General features: G+C 54.7%; 1 protein-coding gene across 3 annotated transcripts in view; it reads right to left on the bottom strand.

Annotated features, from left to right (window-relative positions):
• Window positions 1–25,739, bottom strand: part of MGAT5B (alpha-1,6-mannosylglycoprotein 6-beta-N-acetylglucosaminyltransferase B) — a 75,729-nt gene that overhangs the window by 15,187 nt on the left and 34,803 nt on the right. For all 3 annotated transcript variants that reach the window (XM_044745759.2, XM_070483693.1, XM_070483694.1), the window contains 3 exons: window positions 10,114–10,245; window positions 8,634–8,767; window positions 4,329–4,459 (listed from right to left, as the gene is read on the bottom strand). In XM_044745759.2, the coding sequence (XP_044601694.1) occupies window positions 4,329–4,459; window positions 8,634–8,767; window positions 10,114–10,245 (397 nt within the window). The remainder of the gene's footprint in view (window positions 1–4,328; window positions 4,460–8,633; window positions 8,768–10,113; window positions 10,246–25,739) is intronic.

Below are 25,739 nucleotides of genomic sequence, written 5' to 3'. Positions count from 1 at the left end.
GACAGGGCAATAAAAGGACAAACGTGGGTAAATGGAAATGAACACTGACTGTATAAAACAATAACAATAACATACGGTGGGATACAGAACACAGCCCACAGAGCCGCCCCCGTGGTCTAGTGGTTAAGATTCGGCGCTCTCACCACGGAGGTCTGTATTCGCTCGGTCAGAGAACCACACCCCCTCGCCTGTCAGTTGTCACACGGTGGGGCCTGCGTGTTGCTATGATGCTGAAAGCTATGCCAACGGTTTCTCAAATACCAGCAGGGTCACCACGGTGGACAGGTTTCAGTGGAGCTTCCAGACTAAGAGAGAATAGCAATAAGGACCTGGCCACCCAAAAACACCGGCCATGAAAACCCCGTGAATAGCAGCGGAGCAGTGTCTGACACAGCACCGGAAGGTGAGAGGCTGGTGCAAAAAGACGGTAGGGTTCAGCTCTGCTGTCCACAGCGTCGCTAAGAGTCGGAATCGATTCAACAGCACTGACAACAATAAAATATGTAAAGAGAATTAAATAGCTTGCGGGGGATGAAATTATAGCATTTTAAGGTTCTCTTATTACCCAATAAAAGGTAAACATATTTATTTATTTTTAAGTATTTTTAAAGTTTTTCTTTTTTTTTCCCCTAAAGATTGGCACCTGAGCTAACGTGTTGCCAATCTTCTTTTTTTCCTTCTTCTTCCTCTCCCCAAATCCCCTCAGTACATAGTTGTATATTTTAGTTGTGGGTCCTTCTAGTTGTGGCATGTGGGATGCCGCCTTAGCATGGCCTGACAAGCGGTGCCACATCTGCACCCAGGATCTGAACCCGTGAAACCCTGGGCCGCCGCAGTGGAGCGCGGGAACTTAACCACTCGGCCATGGGGCCGGCCCCTAAAAGTATTGATTGATATTAGACTTTGATAAGTCACAGATGCATGTTAAAATCTTTAGAGTTGCCATTAAAAGAATATGAGAGAGTACAATTAGTCAGCTAAAGGGGGTGGATTTAAAAATATCAATGTAAAAGGAGATCAGTAATAAGGGGGAAAAGAACATGAAACAGCAAGAAAACGAAACAGAAACCAACTAATAAGACAGTAGATCCAAGGCCAAATATATCAGTAACCACACTAAATGTAACAGGACTACTTATGATAAAACTGAGTGATGCTCATAGAAAAAAATCAAATCAAAGATGTAAAGTGTGAAGAAAATGTTGCCGAACCCCCCACTCCACTTCCTAACCCCATTCCCAGAGGCAGCTACTATTGACAGCGATTACTAATAGTTTCTTGTGTAATCCCTGAGCTCTTTGGTGCATTATAAGCATATATACATTTTCTTTAAAACACACACAGAAATGCACAAACGCATGTTCCATATACTGTTCAGTAACTTTGTTGCACCTAATCGTATATAGAATACACGTGTGTATTTATGTACATAAACAAAGTTTCACAAAAGAAATTTACTCGATACATATAAGGCCCTCTAATATCCTTTTATTCTACTGTTTCTACGTTATTCTATTTCATTTAAAAAGGCTAATGAAGACTCTGAGTTAGACAAAGACAAATACTGATGATCTCACTAATATGTGGAAAGGAAAAGTCGAACTCATAGAAACAGAGGGAGGAACGGTGGTCACCAGGGGCTGGGGTGGGGACGTGGGGAGAGGTCAGTGAACGGGTCCAAGCCTCCAGTCACAGGACAAACAAGTTCAGGGGTCTGCTCTATGGCACGGTGACTGGAGTTAATAATACCGTGTTGTATATTAGAAATTTGCTAAGAGAGTAAATCTTGCGAGTTCTCATTGCACCAAAAAAAAAAAGAGAGAGAACTATGTGAGGTGATGGATGTGTTAATTAGCTTGAGTGTGGTCCTCATTTCACAATATATATGTATATCAAGCCATCATATTGTACACCTTAAGTATATACAATTTTTCTTTTGTCAATTATAACTCAGTAAAGCGGAGGAGAAAAAAACGAGAGCTCTGAGCTGATTTCAAAGTTTATCCGTGGTTGCAACCTGCAGTTTCGAAAGCCCCCATATTGCCCCCACATGGGTCTTCTGAAGTCTGGAACGTTTCCTCCAGCAGCAAGGATGGGTTTGCCCTGCGCCTGAACCAGCTGCCTCTCTCCTGCCCCCGACTCCCACTGGCCGGGACCGCACGCTCCGATGAAACAGCAGCATCTGAGCCTCAGGCTCCAGCTCTGCTCTCCAGGGACTCGGCTAAGAGGGGCCTCTGACAGCCGGGCCGATCCTGCCTGCTGCTCCCACAAGGATGCGATGACCTTTCGTCTCCTCCCTTCTCCACTTCTCAGCCACCTGGTCCCCTGAACTCTGGATGGCATTTGTCCCAGGATGCTGCTCTCATTCTTGTCTTCATCCAGCCACCTCTGACTTCCTTCAGTCACACAGACCAGAGCAAAGATGTCTTTTTTTGGAAGCAGCTTCTTTGAGGTCTCTTGCCAAACAGCGTCGCTCCCGGCTATCAGAGCAGCTCCTGCGCTGGAAATAAAACCTTCTCTGCCCGGACTTCATAACCTCTCCCTCCCTTGGGGCAGTTCCTTACCAGTGTTTTCTGGTAAAAGCAGACAAAGTCTGTGCTATCTCCCTTCTCAGCGCCCTGGGCTTCCGTGGCAGCCAGCGTGTACGGCATCATATGAAGATGACCTCTCGCCCCTCTTGCCACACCCCTTGGTGGGCATCTCAGCCCAGGTCCTGGACCTTTAGTCCTGCCTCCAGAGCTTCTCTCCGCCACCGTCCAAGCCGTCATAACTAGGGAGGCGAGACAGAGTCGGAGTCCAGCGTCCTGGCTCTGGAGTTAGATGTGGGTTTGAATCCCAGCCTGTCACTCTAACCTCGTGCCTGGGTTTGCTCACTCGTAAAATGGGCATGACAGCACGGAGGACCTGCCTCCCAGGGGACGGCTAAGTGCGAGACTGTATGTGAGCCTGGGACACAGTAAGTTCTGGGTGAACCAATATTAGCCACCGCTATGACCTCCCAGACCACGGAATGACCTCGAAATATCTCCCGTCTCCTCGGTCCTCAGTCACAGAAGGCCAGAGCTGAGCTGGGGACATGGCTGCCTGGGGCAGAGCCGCTTCCAGCATCCCCTGAAACTGGGCATGGCCACGGGACTGGGATCCAGCCAAGGGGCAGCATGGGCAAGCGAAGCATGTGACACTCAGGAAACCTCCCTAAGTGTGGCCCCTCTTGCCCCTTCCTTCTTGCTGGCTGGAGTGCAGACAGACATGAGTGAAATGTTTGTGGTCACCTTGAACCACGAGGCAAGACTGGGGGTGGAAACAAAACCAGGGGTCCACACGGTGAGAAGACCCCGGGAAGGTCCTCACCAGCCCTGGACTGACACCTCCAGAGTTTACAAACAGAGGTCAGGAAAGAAAACACACTTGTGAAAGTCACTATTACTGGGGGCTTTCCTGTGACAGCTCGGCCTAACCCTAAGCGATACAGTGCGAGAATCACTGAATTAGACCATCATGGAACAAACAGGCCCGACCTAGGGTGCAGGTGCAGCTCCACAGGGTCCCCATGATCAGCACCTTTATTATTAGCCTTTACCTTGTGTCACCTGCCTTAGGTCACCGGCCCATCCTGGGAGCTGCCCTGCCCCATGCCCTGCCGGACCTGACCTCTGGGCCTGCCTCTCCGCTCACAGAGGGCCCCAGAGAAGCGCCTTCCTGGGACCCCACTGTCCCCATCACCCTCCTCCCCACCTCGGTCCATCCACAGGAGCCACGAACCCCAGAGAGCCTGTCTCGGGAGGCCCCTCAGGGGAGACCCTGCAGAGAGGGGCGGGGAGCAGGAGGCGGAGGGAGCACGCGGCAAAGGGCCACCATACCTGGAGCTGCCTCGTTGCCAGCGGGGCGCAGAGAAAAGAGGAGAGAGACCAGGTCAGTGACCGGCGAGCAGGCAGCCTCCCACACAGGCAGCACCCCCTGGGGCCCCCACCCTGAAGATGGGGCTCCAATCCCTGGGCCTCTCCTGCCTTCCCCACTGCCTCCCGTCCCGCAGAACCCAAGTCTGGCCTAACCCGCCCCCACCCCTGCCAGGCTTACAGTGTTTACTGATCCGTCCTAGAGCGGGTGGAGGGTTTAGTCACAGTCCTTGATAAAGGACATTTGAGTTTGTCGCAGAGTGGGGCAGGGAGGGGACAGTCACCAGCCCGCAGCCTGGGGACTTCCAATGGCCGTAGGACCTCTTTTCTGACCGTTAGTGGGGACGTTTCCCACCGTCCAGGCTGGGGTGGCAGAAGGGAGCGGGATCCTGGCGGTGGGAGTCCCTGGGGGCCGCGGGCGGCCACACTCACCTTCCAGATGCTGGCCTCCTTGCCGTATACCACGGCCATGTTGCTGGCCTTGCCGCCTCTGACAAGCTGCTTCTCCGTCTCGTTGAGCTCCTCGGACACGAAGCCCATGAAGGAGTTGTCCGGGGTGTGAGCTGCAGCCAGACCACAGGTCAGGAAGGGGGTTAGCAGACAGCCAAGGACACGCCCCAGGTCTACTGGGACCGGCCCCGTGGGAGGGGTCCCCGTTCCGCAGGGATGGAGAGAGGGGCTGGTGGGGAGAGGGGGCCGATATCCATCAGCGCCCTGGCCCTGGGCCTCTCCCTCTCCCAGAGACTGCCACAAAGCCTTGGAGCAGAAGGAAACCTGAGAGGTCACTTAGTGCTCCCTGAAGGTTTTCAGACTAGGAAACTGAGGCACGGGGCCCTTGCGACCCCGCCAGAACCCCGCTTTCATCACAGCCCTCCTCCCCATGTTGCTCAGGCCCACGGCTTCTGCTCCCCCTTCTCTCTCACTCCAGGGCATCCGTCAGCAGGACCTGCCACCCCGGGTGGGGCTGCTCACACCACCCTTTCACTGCTGCCCTGGCCCGGCACCACCAGCTCTGTCCTGGGCCACTGTGACCGCGGCCCCCCATTTCTGTGCTTCTCTTGGCGTGGTCTTTTCTCCCAGTCAATCCTTTCAAATTTAGGTCCAATCAGATCCCTTCTCTGCACAAAACCCTGCAGCGGCCCCATCGGCCGAAGTCCCCACCACGACCTGCAGGATCTGCCCCCAGACCCAGCGGGGCGCACTCCCTCTCTCCACACAGACCTTTGCTCACGTGGCCTGCTGAGTGGTCCTTCCCGACCCTGTCAGCCTCTGTCCCCTCCCCCTGCTTTGTTTTTTGTTTGCTCACTGAGCAGACGTAAAATCACACATTGATTCGTTCACATCTTATTGTTAGAATATAAGCCAGGAGCACAGGAGCTCTGTTTGCTCCCATCTGTGTCCCTGGCACCTGGGAGGGCCGAATGCATGGACACATCTTCCCTCCTACCCCTTCAGGCTTCTCTCCCTGCTGGTCCCTCTGCCCGGAGCGCTCCTCCCCCTTCTCAGATGAGAAAATCCTATTCAGCCTTCAGGGCCCCACTCACGGGTCACCCCCTCCCGGAGGCCTTCTCTGGGGCGTGCCTGCCCCCCGCTTGTGCCCCGTCCAGGGGTTACGTCTCTGTTAAAGCGCAGGTCACACTCTGACTTCTCAGGGTCCCCAGAGCCCACCAAACCGGGGGCTAGGGGATGCGTGTGACCTTGCGCCCCGTTCCTCGCGTGCTCAAGGGCCATCCCTGATTGGCTGCCTGCCGCAGTGGGACAGGGGCGCGGGCACAAGGGCCATCCACCCGCAAGGCACCAACCCCTCCTCCCCAGGGAGAGGACCTCGATACAAAAGTTTACTGACCCCATCACCTCGGCTCTCCCTGCCCAGGTGGGAGAGGCTATGCAGGGCAGGCCGGCGGCAGCCACGCATTTCCAGGACAGCCCTGCCTCCAAATACCCTATTTCTTCATTTCAGATCTACAGTTTTGACATTTTAGCGTTTGTGCAATTGGGATTTATACTTTAATCCAGTGTGTGGATTTAAGGTGGTATTTCTGCCCACTCTGAACAGCCACAAAAAGCCATAGTCGACATGTGGTGCGTCTCAGAAGAGGCGATGGCTTTCTGTGGAAGGGCCCAGGAAGCTCACGGATTCTGGGTCTGAAAATCCGACCACTGTACGGACTGGCGTTTGCTGGTTGCAGAAAAAACCCTCCCTTCTCTAGAGCTTCAGAGGCAGAAGGAGGGGCCCTGGAGACCTGGAATTATCTCTGCGATGGTTGGGGCGTGGGCAACTCTCCTGTCTCAGGAGGCTCTGCACAGGCCGGGGAGAGGCCCCAGGAGAGCAGACTAGACCCTCCCTGACCCTGTTTGCCTGCCCAGCCCCCATCCTCCCTCCCTCTCCTCTGGCTCCAGCTGCAGCTGCCACCCAGGCCTGTGTCCTCAGTCACCATTTCCTCAGAGCTGAAGAATCCCTCATTCCACCAAGTCCACCAGGAGGGACAGGGTTAGAATGCAATTAGCTGAACTCCAGTGCGTGGGACGGGGAAGTATTGCAACCAATTAAAATCACAGGGACCATTAAGCAGAGAGCTCCTGGGGGCAGGAGCAGGAGAGGCGGCCAGCCTCCCAGTTAGCTCACCGGGGAATCCACCGCTCGATGGGAGAGGGGTCTGCCCAGGAATTCCTTCCTGGATGTGGTACATCGTTAAAACCCACAGGCCTCTCTGGTTTTCGTTCTCTCTTTCTTTAATTTATTCAATCAATTAACATTTTCTGAGGACCTCGATAGGCCCCAGGGAGATAAAGATAAATCAGTCCGTGGCCCCTGCTTGAGTGGTTCATAATTGATCAGGGGGAAATCAATGTATAAGTCAGTCAGTCTAATACACTTCAGTGTACAGATTTAAGAATTATAAAAATAGAGGTGAAGGGGCAATACATTCTGCCTGGAATAGGAGATGAGGGCATCAGTGGAAACGACAGTAAAAAGAAGAGACATTTGACTTGGGGTTTTGGAGGACGAGTAGGAGTTTACCAGGTTTGGAACTCCACATTCAGTCCTCGTTTTCTCAGTGGGGATGATTGCAGAAGCTCCGAACCCATCTCCTGCTTCCCCCTCCTTTACCACTGCCCCTTTGACCATCTGCAATCTGCCAGAACAATGTGCCTCAAAAAACTTTTTCTCCATGACATTCTCTAGCTCAAGAATCTACAGCGAATCTTGAATTACAGCATCCGATGTAAACTAGGAACCTTTGCTAAAAGGCCCTGTTCCTCTGCTCCCGGAGCCTCCACGTCCCTCTCAGCAGCCTCAGACCTCAGGCTTCCCTTCCCCGTGAGCTCATTACCCAGGCTCTCAGCTCCATGCTACCGTTCTCTGCTATCACATGAGCTGTTTCCACAGCCTGGTGCATCACCACCACCCACAGGACTTTCCCTCCAGAAATCTGCTCCTGGGGCCCCACCCCATGCCAGCCGCTCTCCTGGGAGCACAATGTCATCAGATGAGCTGTAGTTCAGTCACTCTTCTCTTGGAGAGGCCTCATGCAACCTTGAAATGGGCCCTGGGGAGGGAATCTGGTGCTCACAGAGCTGTGTGACCTCACACGGGACGCTCTACCTCTCTGGGCCTCTCATTTGGGTTCCAAGGAACCATCCTAACCTTCTGGGATCCAAACAAGCCATGATTTATGTATTCAGATGCCTCTAATACAGAGCCTGGAGAACAAGTCAAAAGAAGATCTGAAGCCCCCCGAAACTGCATGAATTAGACAGGCTAAATAAAGATCAGACGCTTGACTTAAAGCCAGGCCCTCAGGACCCTGCTCAGAACCTGGCTTGCTTTTAATTTAGATACAGTCCCAATGAGAGTGCTTGCTGGCTTCCTGACCCAGAGGCTTCAGAGCTGCAAACGAGCCGCGGAAGATGCTGCTGGAGGCAGCAGCACTGACGGCGACGGCCAGTGACAGCTGACGGCCCCGACACGGAGGAGAGGCGCCATTAGCGAGGGGACGCAGCTCCGCGCATGTCTGCCGTTCCCGGAGGCCGGCCTGTGCACGAGACGGGGACCCGCCCGGAGGCGTCAGGAAAAGGGTAAACCAGTCCTAGCTCAATGTGTTCGAGAGGGCTCAGTGTGCGTGTGTTAGAGTCTCATTACAAACGGCTAAAGCTCAGCTCTAACGGGATTCCTCGCCCGAAGCCTTTCATCCGAGGGTCTCCACGGGGCCCAGCCCACCATGCCCAGTGTTGGAGCCCACCGGAGCGCCTGCATTTCCAGAAGCTTCCGGTTCTTTCCACATCCATCTTCACTGCATCTGTCCCCTCCGCTCAGAAAAGCCCGCCCATCCCACTCCTCTGCCACCTGCCGAACTCCTCCAGTCCACTCTGGGACGCCTCTCTTTCTGGGATGCCATGGGATCCTCAGCTCCGGAACCGTGTGCTCAGCGGCTCTCTAGAGCAACATGTGTTCCTGGAGGGCAAAGGCCACACCCTCCTGGGGTCACGACGGGAAGGTCGCTGCATTTCTCCTGAGTTGGGGGCCCAGCGGGTGCCTCCCGATGTGGCTGCACAGCGGCTGAAAGGGGACGAGGCTCCCAGGGAGGCGGACACCTGGGTGGGTCCCAGCCCTGCACCACCTGGCCCGGGAGAGGACAGAGAGGGAAGACGGGGCCCGGCCTCCCCCGTGCCACCCTGCAAACCACGGGGAGGCCCCTCTGCCCGCTGGCCCACTCCAGCAGCCGGGACACTCACGGAACATGGTCATGAACTGCTTGGGGTTGAGGTTCCAGTAGCCCCAGTTGGTTCGGTAGCCGTGCAGCGTGGCGTACTCCTCGTGGTTGTATGCAGGTTCCGTCCCAAAGGTATCGATGACCCGGATTCGGCACCTGCCCCCCCCCCGGGGACCGGGAGCCAGGGTCAGTCCCTATCAGCATCTCCCTGGGCTGGGCTGGGGCTGGCCAGGCTGGGGGTGCTGTAACTGGCCGCTGGCTGGGTCAGGGTTGGGGTCAGACACTACCTGGCTGTGTGACTGCAGGCAAGCGCCTTAACTTCTCTGGGTCAGCTTCCCCATCTGTCAAGTGGGGATAACAACAGCCTAGCTGTCTCATGGCCGTATGGATACACCTAAACCGTGGACTAGCTCAGACATCATCAGTTATTACCCCCGCCTCAAGGGAGCCTTGGGGGGGGTCTCTACCACTGCCCCAGGGGTCATCTCTAGGATTTGCACTTTCCTGGGCAGGGAGCGGCAGTGGCTTGAGTCCACAGCCCCTCTGCCCAGGGGCCTGACACCCCGACGTGCCTGGCCCGCCCGGGCTGAGATGCAGAGGGGCAGGGTGGGGGACTAGCCACTGCCGCGGGCCCACCTCAGGGAAGGCGGTGCCTCAAAGTCTCCTCTGCAAGTGTGGCCACTGCAGGTGGACTTCCCACCTGGACAGAGGCTCCGTGCGATCCGAGGCCGCTCTCGATGGGCACACCCCGGGGAGTGGGCCCCTGAAGAAAGTCGCTGACACTCAGACGCCCCCCACAAGGAGCTCCCTCACCCCGAGTCCTTCCCGGTGACCCAGAATTGTCCACAGACTGCTGAGGTCGGCAGCATTCCCCCGGAGAAGGGGCAGGGGGCGGGCAGAGGCAGCTCTGGTGCCTGGAGAACATGCATTAATAATAAAAGCAATAACGCTTCCTGGTGCTTTTTTTTCCCTAATAAAATCATGTGGGATAGTCAATGGGACTGGAGCAAATGTAATAAATAGCAGGGCTCTCTGTGCTAAATTAAGCCCTGCATCTGCCGGCTGCAGAGACCGGAGCGATGGCATTGGCCTTCCTCCAGACCAGGAGGGGTGGGGGAGGAGAAAGGGAGGGGGGAGGGGTGCTGGGCCCCCACATAGCACAGGTCATGCCCGGTCACCTGTCCTATTCCTTCCTGCAATTGCTCCCCCACCCCCCATCTAGGCGATCTCTGACACTCGCTCCCTGGCCTGCCACGCACAGCGGGGCAGTGGAGCGACTCGCTGTGGCTTATTAATTGTCACCGAGCTGGCCAGGAGGCAGAGCTGGTGGGAGAAGGAAGGTGGTGGGGAGGGCGGAGGGCCGAGGGTGGGGAGAGCCTCCCTCCATGGCAGACCGGGGACAACACAATTCTCCCACCTGGGGACCAGCGGGCACGAGGGGGTGGGGCTCAGGCCGGGTCGGGGGCTGCTGCATGTGCCACTGCCCTCCACTGTCCCCTCACCGGTACTTCTTGAAGGAGAGTCCCATGTGCTGCTTCATCTGCTGCAGGCCGTGGTAGTCGGTGTAGATGAGGTCGAAAGGCAGCGGCACGGTGAGCGGACAGTTCCCCCGGCCTGGCGGCACCCCTAAGTTACTGAGAGAAGAGCCCTTCAGAGTCTGAGCCCCAAGAGGGACCCACAGGCAGCAGAAACCCATGGTCCCCATCACCCCTGCGTTTGGGGGACCTAGAGCCCACCCTGATGACACACAGGGAGGGGTGCCGAAAGGAAAGTGAGGCTGGTGCATGAGTATTGGCAGATTCTCGGGAGGAAGCAAACAGGGCGGCCGTGTACTCTTGTGTAGGTTTTTCATGGCACAAGAGACTCCAATGAGGGGCAAGTGGGACTGAGATCCTACTTGCCAAGCCGTGCACTGGCCTGGGCTCCCTGCCAGGTGGAAGGGGCGGCTTTTGCTAATTCACACAAATGTGCTCCCTTCAGGGCTGTGTCCACCCAGAGGCAGCACCTTTATCCAACCAACGTTCACAAAGCGCCAGGAAGGCCCGCTCTGGCCCTTGGCACAGCATCAGTGTCTGGAGCCGAAGGGTCCCAAGGCTCCTGCCTCAGCAGATAAAGTCCCGCTGCCAACCGGCTTCCTGCCCTCAGAGCTGCCCAGCCCTGCCTCATGGGCGGACGCTGCTGCTGGGTCACCCACACGCAGGTTTCATCCGGGCCAGGGCTGCCTCTGCGGACCCCGTGCTGGAGCCCATGGGACATCTCACTGGAGCCTCATGGCCCCCTCCAGAATCGGCACGTCTGCTCGGTCTGCCTCCCTGGAGACGGGCTGGAAGCCCCCCACCAGGCACCCGCAGCGTAAACGCCTTTGCCCAGGGCCCCTGCGCGCCACTCAGGAGGCTCCGCTCTGCCCGACCGCACACCCGCTGCAGGAGGTGAGGAGGCGGTTGGCTCGCTCCCTCCGAAAGCCTGTACAGAGCCCCTGAGTCCGGCAGGCAGTGGTGTCGGCCCCCGAGAGCAGCCCCCCTTTCTCTGGGGGCTGCACAGCAGCCTGACTCCCCCAGTTCCCACCTCCCTTGAAGGCGTCCCAGCGAGCCCCTTCGGGGATCCATGCCACAACCAGCAGACTCGGGTGGGAGATTGCGTGCGAGCTTTGACAAGTTCACTGGCTCATCAGCGGCAAAGGGCCACCATCCACCTGTCCCTGGGTCATATTTCGGGCTCCCTGAGACACTTTGAGCCAGGTGGAGAAGCGCCGCCTGGATGGCTTTGTGCTCCTTGCTCACGCTCAGCCTGTCACCATCAGGAGTTGGGGTGGGGGCGCTGTGTACCCCGACCCATGAGCACAGCGCACAGCGGGGACTTTCCAACGAGGTTTACAGTAGAGACGACTGGGGGTCGGGGGGGAGGAAGCTGCATGCCAGGGGGATGGAAGCGTCAGGTCCCCGTGCCCTGCAGAGAGGGGCCGCAGGGGGGCTTTCTCTGTGCCTGCTCCCACCAACCAGTGCGCCGGTCAACTCAGCTTCCCCCACCGGGCTCCCCTCGCTACGTTAGAACCTCGGCCGCTAAGTGCAGAGGGGAGTGCAAAGATCTAATAACCACTCTCTCCTCATTTCTTATGTCTAAAATTAAAAATGGCCAAGGGCTCCCCGATCCATCCAGCCAGCCCTCCAGTGACTCCCTTCTTTCCAAGTGAACCGCCATGCAGGGGTCTCAAGGCCAGGGCTTCGAAGGCAGGCACACGTCTAAAGCTTTTTTGTCGAAATGCCCAGAAAGCCAAGGAGTATGAGCACAGACCCCAGGGGTCTGGAGCCATCACAGGAAACAGCTCCCGCAACCTGGAGGCTCCGTGAAATGCTTGGTGGTATTTTCAAGTGTCGGGCGGATTTTGCATCCTAGGCTGTAGGACGTCCCTGTTGTTTTCCTCCAAGCATGGCTCTCTCACCCCCAAACTCCTCCGGTAAGAAGCATCATTGCGTCCCAGGTGTCAGAAGCTCCAGGTAGCCCCCCCCCCCTTCCCTCTCCCCGCCTCGCTCCTCTCAATTGAGAACACAGACAGACTGACAAAGCCATGATCCCTCTATGGCTTCCCTGCAGAAACGAGGAAGGGGGTGGCTGCTCCTCCCGCCTGGAATCTGGGTCTGGAAGGACGAATTAACAGCTCTGAAAATATAAACGGTAGGTGGGTCTGACTGTGGCTACCTGCCCAGGAGTAGGACTGACTCCCCACATTGCCTTTTTGGTTGGTTGCCAGGCAACATGGGGTCCCTCTGTGGCCATGTGTGGTGCCAACAAAGTCACGGGGGCCTCCTTTTGTTGCCCCAACACCGATCACACCCCTTTCCCCAGCCCCAGGCACCAGGAGGGCCACTGAGAGGTCAGATGAGCAAGTCACAGCTCTCTCCTGGGAGAAAGACCGCACACGGATGTTCTAGGCCGGGTCCCATCCTCTTCATCTTCATGGCTAACGTTTTGAACACAGGCACCATTCCACATACTTTCAACTTATTGATTCATCAACTCCTGTCATCCGGGTAACAGCCCTGCGAGACCAGACCCATTCTCATCCTGCTCCCCTCTTTACAGATTAGGAAACAGAGAGGTTTAGTAATTTACCCAGGATCACACAGTCAGGAAGCAGCAGAGCTGGGATTGAAACCCAAGCAGTTGGGCTCCAGAGACCACACTCCCCCAAGCCAAGCTCTCCGGCCTTCTCCTGCCCACTGGACGTCAGACAGGACAAGAGGGGATGGTCGGACCACAGTGACATCCCCAAAATCGGAACCCTGGGGTTGCCAACAGAAATTCGGCTCCAGCCCCAGTCTTGCTTCTAACCTTGGACGAGTCAGGAGCCTCTAAGAATTTCATTTTTCTCATCAGCCAAAGACAAATAAAAATGGCTGCCTTGCAGGGTTCTTGGTAGGATTAAGTGAGGCCAGGGGAGTGGAAGTCCCACGAATTATTATTACTTTTAGTCATCAGTTCCTCCTTCTGAATTTCTGAGTCTGGCAGCTCCTTTTTAACCGGCCCCCCAACCCCCCCCCCCCACTTAAAGCCCCGTCACTTCTCACCTATAATCTTGAGATCATATCCTCTCTGTTCTGCCTTCCTCCAGTCTTGCCTGCCTCTTTTCTAGAGAGATCTTTCCACAGTATAAACTTGGTCACATTGCCCCTGGGTTCTGATCCTTTCCAGAAGATTTCTCATTTCCTGATCCTAACTCAAACCTCGCCTCCTCCTCCAGGAAGCCTTCCTTGGACCCATGGACGGAGTAAGGAACCCCTCTCCCAGCAGCCAGTGCTCCCTCTGCACCATCCTGAGTCACCTGCTCGTCACTGGGGCCCCCTGAGAGCCGGGCCAGGTCATCTTTGAAAGCCCAGAGCCGGGACAGAATCAGCCTCAAATATGTATCCATTATGTTCATGAACGAATAAACTAACCCATGAGCCCAGTGAACCCTTGAGGAAGACACGGTTTAAAGGTTGAAGATTTGGTCAAGAAAGGCTTAGTAGGAAAGAGGAGGCAGGAGAGGAGAGGCGCCCAAGGACAATGGGCATCTCCGAGGGTTGTCGAGCTCCCGGCCCCTCCAAGGGTGAGTAGCATCCTGATTAGATTGGACACAAGTGGCCACATGCACCTGGTCCAAGTCTGAAACGACATCAGGCAAGAGGCAGAGGAGGAGAGACAACCGGCCCAGAGACGACAGGTCCCCTTTCCAGGAGGAGCCACACGGTCTCCCCAGCCCCAGGACAAAGATTCCCAATTTAAGGAGACTGCCATGGAGCTGCCTCCTTCCTCTTGTCACAAGGAATCTGAGCTCGCCCGAGGAGAGCCAGAGGGTCAGCCACGGGCAGGGGCTGCAGCTTTCTCACTTGTAATGTAAGTTCACTTTTATAGGCAATTTTACGCTAAGTGGTTGGCTGGAGCAGGGACATGAACTGAAAACGCTGTCTCCTGACAACTTTCAGCCAAAGTGCCCTGCGAGGTTCGGCTGCACAATCCACCTTCTGTGCTGACGCCTCCAAAGGCCCTCGTCCAGATGCCCTCTGAATTCTAATGTCAAGTTCCTCAGTTCTCTCTGGGGGGCTGGCCAGTGAGTCGGGGAGAGGCAGCATCTCCGCATGAAGCGGCCTCAGGCACACCCACCCAGCACCCTGGCCCGTACCTGCCCCACCAACGCCGAGGAAGGGCGGGAGTTTACGTGGACTTCACAGGCTGGACAGCTGGAATGCATTTCGGAATGTCCCCAGGCCACCGGAGTGGGAGTCTAAATACAGATGACAGGGCTGAGGGAAGGGGGTGACCTAGGGAAAGAGAGCTTCTCTAGAGTTCCCCTGGTTGTCATCTGGCCCCTGCGCCCAACCCAGATTAACCCCCATGAAAGCCAACCTGTGGGGGGAGGGGCGGGAGTGAGCGAGTGGTGGCGACAGGTTCAGCTGGGAAGATGTAAAAGTTGGAGAGATGCACGGTGGTGATGGTTGCGCAACAATGTGAATGTGCTTAATGTGACTGAACTGGACACTTAAAATGGCTAAGATGGCAAATCTCATCTTACATGTATTTTACTACAATTAAAAAAAAAGCCAAACTCAAACTGTCCACACTCATAGGGGCTGTATCCAGCCCCACCGGACATGCCCAGCACCCACCTCCCAGGGGCACCCACGTCCCATCTTCTCCAGGGCCCCTGCCCTGGACTCCCAGCTGGCCACAATGTGGGGGCTCGGCAAACATCTGGGGAAGGACTGACATCCTGTCCGTCACTCTTTGCTAATATTTCAGAAGGTAGGATGGTTAGATGCGACAAGCAGGGAGGGAAAAAAAAAAAATCTACGCTTAATAAGAAAATAAACTCCCTCAGCTGGGGAATCAAAATGCTGAGTTCCGGCACACTGAAAAGCGTTCCCAGGCGTGCGCCGTGGCGAGAAGTTGCTGGGTGGCCTTGCACACTCGCAGAACCTTCCTGGCGTCCACCTCCACGCCCAGAGCCTGAAGCTGGGATGGATCTCCACGCTCCCTTCTAGGCTGAAAATTCTCTGGCTTTATTTCTCCCTGCGCCCGGGGTCTGTGGCTGGAAATAGTCTCTCCAGGTAGTGCTCAAGCTCCGGAACAAACTCTTCTCTCTCCCTCTCTGTTCTTCGTGTGGGAAGGACCTAATTAAAAGGAATTCTCAAAGTGCTCAAAGATCTTTGGCTCCAGGTGTAAAGTGCTCCCAGGCACTCCAGCCTCCCCAGGTCCATCTCGTTACTCGGAACACACGGGCTGGGGCAGCCCAGGACACTCTGTCTCCCGGGGGCCTGTCACCCTCTGACCCCATCCAGTGCTCATCGCCTGAGCACCACGGCATGGCTCCCGTCCCTCTCCCCCGGCCGTCACTAGAGCAGAGCACTGCTCTTCCCAAGAGCACGGGGCATAAAGAAGGAACGCGGAGTTACCTGGCCGGCTAACGAGCTGCTTTGGGAAGGGAGGAAGGGAGGTTAGGGTCACTAACGAGGAAGGAATTCTATTCTCTTGCAGCGTTTTCTTCTCTTGCCCAGGATGCACTGACTCCTGTGCCCAACAGAAGCAGACTTTGACGCCGTCATGATGGGCCCGCCCTCGTCTCCTGAGAAGGTAGATGTCCCGACCACAGCTAGGGAGAACTGCCAGGTCCCCAGTGGGGTTAGGGCTCAGAGGGAAAGGGAATTCAGGGGAAAAGCAGATGGCAGCACATTCCAGCCGCGCGTCAGCCTCAGCCGAAGGGCCCATAGGGCGCATGGGCCGAGGGCTCAAGGGGCAAACACAGGGGCAGCTCCTCCCCCACACCGGGGTGGGGGTGGGGGGTGTGGGGGGCTGCTGGTTGTTCACAGCTGAGCTTCCTTCCCCGCATTCCTTCCTATCAAGCAAATGCAGCTAAGAATAGGACCGCCGCTCCCAGGAGAGCTGGATGAATCCACAGACTCATCCTCCAGCTCCCGGGGGCAGCCGTGATGCTGCTGCTGCGGGAAGAGAAACGGGAACACATCCCTTCGCTGTCTCCCGCCTCCTCCCTCCTTGCCGACAGCCCGGATTTATATAACAAATGCCTGTGGATGCTGAGCACGAATCGAGTCGAGGCTTCTCTCATCCAAGCTGTGCTTTAAACGTATGAGGATGGCGGTTCTCGGGTGAAAGTCAGGATCACCGAGATGACGTCGTGGCTCCTGCCGCCCAGCCTGGCCCCAGAGGTGCTGCCTCAAAGCTCGGTGGGGCCTGGGCTGTGGGTTTTTCAGTTCCCCGGGGCTCTCTCTCTTCTGTTCATTCCCACAAGGCTTGGTTGAGAACCAACCTATGCAGGGGCCTCTGGGGTCACACAGATGGGCAGGACTCTGCTCTCAACCCCGTTAGAACAAACCCTGTGGGAGATGTGGGTTAAGGAAGGACGCAGCCCTCGAGTACCGGCTGGGAACGGCAAAGGGCCCTGGGTCCGCTCCAGAACCGCTCAGGAAAGACCAGCCTGGCTCCCAGGAAAAGGCCATGCTTTCACCAGAACCCCTTAAGGTTTCAACGAAAGCTGGAAGGAGCACTGGGGTTATTCGTACCATCTTATGATTCCGCCAGCTTCACCAGGAATAAAAAAGTCCCAGGCCAGCCCTGTCCTCGTTCTGAGGCCAGATCAGTGGACTTTCACCCTTTTTGTCGGGGGCACTTTCAGTCTCCCGGAAGTTCGTCCCACGGCCCACCTTCCTCCTCTCCAGGTGCCGTTTGACAAGACCTCCTCTTGCTGTGCACTTGGGGGGAGGGAACACGGGACCCCACCTCCCTTTATGAGAACCCACGGCCCCTGAGGTTTGAAGCCGTGCTGAGGCTTCCTCCCCGAATGGATCCCACCTCCTCACCCTTCAAGGGCCTTCAGAAACCAGTCCTCCACCCCATTTCTTTTTTTTTCTTTTTCCTTTTGAGGAAGATTAGCCCTGAGCTAACTACTGCCAATCCTCCTCTTTTGGCTGAGGAAGCCTGGCCCTGAGCTGACATCCATGACCATCTTCCTCTACTTTATATGTGGGACACCTACCACAGCATGGCTTTTGCCAAGCGGTGCCATGTCCGCACCCGGGATCTGAACCGGCGAACCCTGGGCCGCTGAGAAGCGGAACGTGCGCACTTAACTGCTGCGCCACAGGGTCAGCACCGCCGCACCGCACCGCACCCCCCCCCCCCCCCCCCCCCCCCCCCGCCATTTCTTACTTGACTTCCTCCAAGTCCCTCCCACCCCACTTGGGTTGCATAAACCTTTCATGGGAGCCTGCGATTTCCTTTAAATGTCTCTTCCTTTGCAGCCCTCCGACCCCAACATGGGCCAGGCCAGAACTGGGAAAGGCAACACGGCCACTGCATCGTGAGGTCGTGTTTATTGGCCACTGTCAAGACTTGGTCAGGGGCCTTGCTTTACAAGAAACAGACTGCGCTAGCCGAGTCTCAGTGTGCATGGAGTGGGAGGTGGGGGCTGGCCTAGCAAGGAGCTGTCCCTCCTGGATCCCAAGGAAGGATGAAGGGCAGGGACCAGAGCAGGGACCAGGGCAGCTCCAGACCCCCAGCAGCAGAGGCGGCAGATCTTCCACGGTGTTCAGCTGTGCTGAACGTGATCCCGCTACACAGGAGATTAAAATCCTTTCTTGGAGCCCAAGGAAGGAGAATGGCAAAGGAGAAGGTCGAGGGGGTGCAGTTTTTCAGTGTAAATTAACCATTGGCCTCTCATCCTCCTCTTGGGATGGGGGCGGGAGCCTCTGTTCACAAGTCTACTAAGCACCAAGCGACCGCTCAATGCAGCTCTCCCTTCTCTTGTTCTGATCTATGTACTTTATGTATTATAGAAGATTTCAAGCATCCAGACAATTATAGAAAATAATATAATGATAGAATCAATACCTGTGCGCCCACTTCCTGGCCTGTCAAGTCTTAACATCTTGCCATATGTGGTTCAAATCTTTCTTTTAGAGGACAACACACCGCAAACCCAGTGGGGCCTTTGGAGTGTGTTTCACTGTTGTCCACTCTCCTCACATCTCCTGCCCCCTCCCCCTCACTCCCAGCAGATGCTCGTCCCTCCTACGTCAACGATAAAATAAAACCATCGGATGTCAATGCCCCAATCCTTTGCCCCCAACCCTGTAGCCCGTCAGCAACCCCCCAATCCTGCTGTCTTCCTTCTTCTCCTGGGGCCACCCTCACGGGCCACCACTCATGATGCTGTCTTCTCCCTGTATCTTCAACTGCTCCCATTTCTGCCTCCTTTACACCAGCGTTTAAACATGCTTGCAACTCTCCCAACATGAAAAATAAACAAGCATACTTTCTGTTACAGGTTGAATTGTAGCCCCCCCCAAAAATGTTGACGTCCTATCCCCCAGTACCTGTGAATGTGACTATATTTGGAAATAGGGTCTTTGCAGATGATCAAGTTAAGACAAAGTCACTAGAGTGGGCTGTAATCCGATATGATGGTGTCCTTTTTCTTTTTCTTTAGGAAGATTAGCCTGAGCTAACATCACTGCCAATCCTCCTCTTTTTGCTGAGGAAGACTGGCCCTGAGCCAGCATCCGTGCCCATCTTCCTCTGCTTTATACGTGGGACACCTGCCACAGCATGGCTTGCCAAGTGGTGCGTAGTTCCACACCCGGGATATGAACCGACGAACCCTGGGCTGCCAAAGTGGAATGTGTGAACTTAACCGCTGTGCCACTGGGCTGGCCCCGATGGTGTCCTTATAAGAAGGGGAACTGTGGACACAGAGGCAGAAGGAAGAGGATGTGAAGACACTAGGAGAAGACAGCCATCTATAAGCCAAGCATGCCTGAGGCCACCAGAATCTAGCAGAGGCCTGGAACAGATTTCCCCTCACAGCCTCAGAAGGAACCAGCCCTGCTGACACCTTGACTTTGGACTTCTGGCCTCCAGAACTGGAGGACAACAAATGTCTGCTGTGTAAGCCGCCTAGTTTGCGGTACTTTGTTTCCGCAGCCTCAGGAAACTCCTACCTCTTCCTATAGTTGTACTGCCCCCGACTCCTGTCCCCTTTTCCCTCCCCCTCACAGACAAGCTCCTGGGAGAAGCACCTTAGCTCACTGTTGGTTTCCTCACCAGCCTCCTCATTCTGCAACCCTCAAACTTCTGACTTTTGACCCCCACAACTTAATCAAAATGATTCTGTCTAGGGTCGACAATGACTTCCAAGTGGCTAACTTTGTTGGACATTTCTCAGTCTCCTTACTTTTTATGAGCATTTCACATCATTGGCCATACCCTCCTTCTAGAAGCATCTTCTCCCTGGTGCCCATGACTCCATACCCTCCTGGCCACTCCTTAGTCTTCTCTGCCAGCACTTCTTCCTCTAAGAGGCCTGTAAAGGCTGCCACTTCTTCAGACTTTTCTCTCAGGCCTTGTTTCCTATCACTGGGCAATTTCATTCACACTTGTGCTCACTCACCATCGGCTGCCAGGATGCCATCTCCATTCTGAGCCCTGGGCCCATCACTTGGCTGCCTCCACACGGGCACCTCTAATTCAAAGTGTCTGAACTCAAGTTCAAGGTCTCCCTCAAGTGGACCCCCAAACCTAAGGCTTTTCTCTTCCCCCCTCAGAGTGGCAGCAGCATCCAGCCAGTGGCTGCTTTGAGCTGGCTAGTTCAGCCTGGTTCAGGCCAGTCAGAGCCAGTCACAGCCAGATCCAAATGACTTCAAGCCCTGAGGCTTGTGCACTGGCTCCTGAGATGGTTTAGCTGGACGCAGCTTGGTCAAGCTGGGCTGAGCCCGAGGAACAGGATGTGGCCCCCACTTTCATCATTCTCCAGGACCCTCCCTGGTATTTCCCTAGAACAAACACGGAACAAGCAAGAGGGCCAGGAGACAGATTTCTGCCTGGGCCGCGTGCTTGACAGCCAAGCGTTCCCCTCCTCATCCTCCTTTAACATTCTCCTCTCAGCTTTCATCATTTGCCAGTTAAGTCAACTAATTTTCTACTAAACCCAATTTCACTCGTGGATGGAGGAAGAGCTCAGTAATTTTTCCTCATGCCATGTACTATTAATGATGCTTGAAATTACGCAAATAAAATTGATGAGCACAGCCAATTCCGGGCAGGCGGGAAGGGAAAGGCTGAACTTTAAAATGCCCATTGTGGATCCGGGCATTCACGAGGACGACTCGGGGTGCAGCCAATGGGGCCTCTGGCCTTGCCTCAGCTTCCCACCTGTGCACGCGGCAGGGCGCGGGCAGGGACGTCTGACATCACCTCGCTGCAGGCTCGTCACAGAGTGCACTGTTCCCGAACGCCACCTCTCTCACTCTGGAAACGTCTTGCAGCAGCAAAGGCAGATGTGGATTCTGTGCACTGCCCCAGACATCACTCCGGTGAGCCGGTTAATGAAAACACCAAAACACGAGGGGCAGAGAAAGGCGGCTCATCGGTCCAGCCTTGTTGCCTAGTCAGTGGCCGAGACATCTGCCAGGAACATCTGTGAATAAACTACAACAACGTCCAAGCAGTGTCTTTGTCCTGCTGCCTTCCCCACACAGGTCATGTCGCCGGCCCAGGGAGACGTTTCTGCTGCAGGAGCCAAGCTGCGACTGTCAGAATTCGGATTACCTTCACATCTCATTGACCTACTTTCAAGTTAACCTGGTACTGCTTGCTTGGAATGGCTCCCCAAGGCTGGCAGGCGAGGCCCCCGGGTGATCCTGCCTCCTCCTGCAGAACCCAGGCAACGCCATGCGTATATTCAGTGGTGTTTCTGCCCACGACACCTTTCCAGGTTCCAACGGTCACCATCTTGTTATGCGTTGCACTGTGTCCCCCCAAATCATATGTTGGAGTCCTAACCCTCAGTACCTCGGAATTCGAGCTTTGGAGAGAGGGTCTTTATAAGGGAAATCAAGTGGAAAGAGGTCATTAGGGTGGATCCGAATCCAATATGACGGGAGCGCTTATAAAAAGGGGAAATGCAGACACAGACACGCACACAGAGAGAAGGCCATGTGCAGATGAAGGCAGAGATCAGGGTGATGCTGCTACAAGCCAATGATCACCCACAAAACACCAGAAGCCTGGGGAGAGGCCTGAGACAGTCTCCTCGCAGGAACCAACCCTGCCTGACGAGACCCCTGCTCCTGTACTTCCGGCTTCCGGAACGGGAGGCGGTAAATACTGTTTCAGCCGGCCCACCTGTGGTACTTTGTTACAGCAGCCCCAGCATACTGGTATACGCCTGCATTCACATCTCCGCTGTACTTATGTAGCGTCAGGGTGGTCCTGGCAGACAGTGAGCTCCGGGAGCTCATGGCCCTGGCCCACAGCCGTCACAGAGAAAAGCACATCAAGAAACGCTGTAGAGGCCGGCCTGGAGGTGTAGTGTTAAGGTCGTATGCTCTGCTTTGGCAGCCCGGGGTTCATGGGTTCAGATCCCAGGCACAGACCTATACACCACTCATCCAGCCATGCTGTGGCGGTGTCCCACATACAAAATAGAGGAAGATTGGCACAGATGTTGGCTCAGGGCAAATCTTCCTCACAAAAAAAAACAAAAGAAAGAAAGAAATGGCATGGCTCAAACTACACTCGAGGTCAGCAGATTCCCACCTGATGCCCAGAGTGGGGCACAAGAGGCCCCACTGTCTGGGCCACCTCCAAGGGTGCTTCCTTGACCCACCCTTCCACTGGGCCCTCACCCCTGCAACCAAAGGTAGCGCTGGTGCTTTCAGGTGCGCACCTGTGGGCTCAGGAGGAATCCGAACACTCTTTCTACAGATCTCTCAGGTCCTGAACCCCCATCCCAGGACCTAATCCTGCCCCTCAGGACCTATGCTGGGGACACAGAACAAGCCATGAAGGCCAGCCACACATTCTACAATGTCCCAACCCCACAGCTACCCCCTCTCCCGGACGCTGTGTGTGTGTGTGTGTGTAAGGGGGGAGTGCTTAGAAAAGCCACAGTCGCAATTTTTCCACTTCTCAACCCTCACTGCTCATCAGATGACCAGCAAACTTTGAAAACTGCTACTTGGCCCCCACCCAGACCAATTAAATCAGAGACGCCCAGAGCGGGGCCCGAATGTCGGCCTGTTTCTGAGCTCGTTCTGCCGTGGCCAGGGTTAAGAATCCCCACCTGAAACGTATTCCAGCCACAGCTGATGCTGTTAATTTTGTGGACATAACTGTGTTATGTCTCCTGGGGAAGTTGGTTTTCTTCTGTTTATTTTTATTCTTTTAGTGGTTTTAAAATTGTATCTAGTCACAGATTCAGAGAGCACCTTCCTGAGGCTGTTCCCTGAGGTGTCCGGGCTGTTTACACAGCTCTGCCCTGTCTGAGCAAGAGCGTCGCTCACACATACACCCCACAGGGCACCGAGGCAGAGCCCTGAGCCCGCCCATTTAATGGACTGCAAATCACAGATGCAGCGACCTCTCCCGGAGCCCCTGCTTCTGGGAATTTCAGATTTGCACGAGCCTGGCAGAAAGCGACATGCTGGTGCAAAGATTTGGATTGAATGTGTGTGTGTGTGCACACGTGTGCATACACTTGTGTGCAGGGATGTGCATTTGTGTGTGCGCACGCATGGGATAGGCACAGGGCATACATGCATAAGCATGTTTGCACACACGTGGGTGTACACACATGGTTCTGCACAGGGGCATGCATGCATGTGCACACATGTGCATGCACGTGGGTGCATGTGTGTAGTGAAAGAGATGGCAGCAGAGGGGTATTTCTGATCTTGGTACTTTCCACCAGGGCCTCGCCTTCAGGGCCCCCCAGTGCAGTGACCCTCATCTTCACTGCTGTGGCCCTGTGATGGCCAATGGCAGCCTCACCAACCACAGGCTCAGAGTCACACCCAACAAGTGGTCAGAGGAGAAGAAAGTCCTTTGGGCAGGTAAGGACTCAGGGTGAAGGTCAAGAGAGGAGACACCCCAGGGTAGGCTGAGAAGCAGGATAACTGAGTGAAACTTCTGACTCTTACGGAGACTTGTCAAATACCTGCTCTCTCATGGATGCATGATTCTCTAAGTGTGGTATTGGGCTGTCACAAATGCGGGGGAGAAGCCTTCCTGTTCCCTGAGGGAGCAATAAAGGAAGGAAGTTCTCACCTCTCTGGCCCCAGAAGCAGCACAGTCAGAAGGGAGGAATCAAGCTGAATGCTGTTTCATAAACTTGAATTCATCTAACTTTGAGGCCGGGCGAGGTGTCAGTGATGCTGTTAGAAAGATGCTCCACACTCTCAGGGGACCTGATGTGTGGCAGAGCCTGGGATGAGGGCTCCGGCCAGCGCCCATCCCCAGGATTCTTCCCACTGCATCTTGGGGTCTCTAGAGACCCAAGACAAAGGTCCACAGACACGTGCTTGCTGCTCTGCCTTATGCAGGTCTGGCCCGTGACAACCCACAGCCACTCACCGTGCCATCCGTAAGTTGCCCAAGACTTTGGCTTCCCACACACCGGGTCCCTTTTCTCCTTCCTCCTCTCATCCCTGCCCCATCTGAAATTCCTGTAGGAAGCCTCGAGGCCAGGCAAAGGGTGCCTCTTTTCATTATTTACAAGCGTTAGCTGCCTCTGCAGCATTCTGCTCCACAGAGAGTGTTGATGCATCTCCTGAGCTCTCTGTTCAGAGGGAGCCAGGAGTGGGCACAGCATGGTGAGCAGCAGTGTGCGGTGGCGGGCAGTGAGAGGGCACACCCGGCTCTGAAGGGGTCTGCACAACTCACACGGCTGAATCTGACAACAAAATGCCATGGGGGTGAGAGCCAGAGTTTGAGACGCACTGGCTCCCTCTCCCAGTGCTGGGTAGCTGGTCTGCAGGTTCAGCACCAGCTCTCGGGGACAGCTCCCAGCCCAGGTGACATTTGGCCAGATGGGGTAGGGTGGAGGCTCTATCTCAAGTGGCATCTTTTTCCCCAAAACCCCCTGCCCCCCACCTGGAACTGTGCTTCCCAAGGCTGCCACAACCGTGCAGCCCCCTCATTAGTCCCTGTCACCTTCCTCCTCTTCAAAATGGACCACGTTCCACGTCTCCACTTACACGCACTGATCCTCCTTGAAGACACTTTTCACCTTTACTAGGCCCGCTGCAGACAAGCGCATCAACTCAACAGAATGATTCACTGGTGTGAATTGCAAACCACGAGGGTGAAAGTCTTCAAATCACTAGGTCGTTTAGCGGCCTCCCAGCACAATCCAGTCTCACCTCCTCCCCCCGCCCCCCCCCGCCCCCCGCACTCAATAAGGCTGGTCCAGGTACCTCCCTCTGGTTGAGGTCATGGAAAGCGTAGACTGGGTTACTGGCAGATTCCAAGTCGCAGGGAAAAACTGCAGAGGCTAAGAAGCTGCCCAAGACCTAAGTGACTAAGATGGTTGATGGCTGTGTCCCCATCAGCAACACTCCTGTGCTACGGAGCATCAGCATTGGTGCCGATCAGAAAGAAAGAGACAGCCAGAATCCACAGACCACCAAGATGGTGGGTGGGCTTTGAACAGGAATCACATTTTAGCTTGAAAACCACCTAAGAGTAAGTTAATGGGCTGATGAAGAAAAGTCAATCCGCAGGCAAATAACTAGGTGACCTTCTTTAGTTATGCCCTGGGGTGAAGTTAGAACAGTCTCATCCAGATGCCAGTCTCATCCAGATGCCAGTGGAAAGAAGGAATAGAAATCCACCAAGCGCAAAACCCCTAACCAGAAAGAAAAAGATGGATGACATTGATTACATTAAAATTAAGACCTTCTGTTCCTCCAAAAAATAAAAAAAATAAAGAATTACAATGACAAGCCACAAATCAGAGTATTTTTAAACACATATAACTCAGACAGCATTTATACCCATAATATACAAAGAACTCTGACAACTCAATAGGGAAAAGATAAATCATCCAGCAGAAAAATGGGCAAATGACATGAAACATGGCATTTCATCAAGAGGAAGGAAGGAAGGAGAGACAAACAGGACAGGATGCTTGGCTGCATTAGTTGTTGGGGAAATCACGTTAAAACCACAACGAGACATCAGGATCCACTTCCCACCCTCAATTAGGGAGGCTGACATCACGAAGTGTGGGTGAGAACACGGCCCACTGGGAACCTACGCCGGGCGGGAGTGAATCAGTGCAACCACTTAGAGAAACAATGGGCATTATCTTGTAAAGGTGAATCTTTACACGCCCCAAGTCCCAACAGTTGTGCATCTAAGTTTAGACCCAAGAGAAAGTCTGACCCAGGTACACCAGGTGACATGTACAAGAATGTCCGCCACAGCATCATCCAAAATAACTTGTAAAAATAGGGAAAAAAAATCTACACAGGAAAAATTGATAAATAATTATAGTGCAGCCACATAATGGAATATCAGACAGGAGTGGAAATGAATGAAAGAGAGTTGCATGCAATAACGTGGGTAAATCTTTGAAACATAATCATGGGTGAAGAAAGCAAGTCTCGGAGACTACACATGACAGATGCCATTTTTACAGAGCTGCAAAACCAAAACAAAATAAAACTAAGTTATATATTGTTTATGGAAGCAGGAGTATGGGAAAAACTAATTTTTTAAAAAAAGCAAAGGAGTGATAAAAACAAAATCCAAGTTATAGGTTTCCTCAAGGGGGAGGCAGAGGGATGGGCGAGAGCGC

This window comes from Equus asinus, chromosome 13, assembly GCF_041296235.1.
Source record: "Equus asinus isolate D_3611 breed Donkey chromosome 13, EquAss-T2T_v2, whole genome shotgun sequence".
NCBI lineage: Eukaryota > Metazoa > Chordata > Mammalia > Perissodactyla > Equidae > Equus > Equus asinus.
Note: the sequence above shows the minus strand (reverse complement) of the source record. Positions and strands in the feature narration are given on the sequence as shown.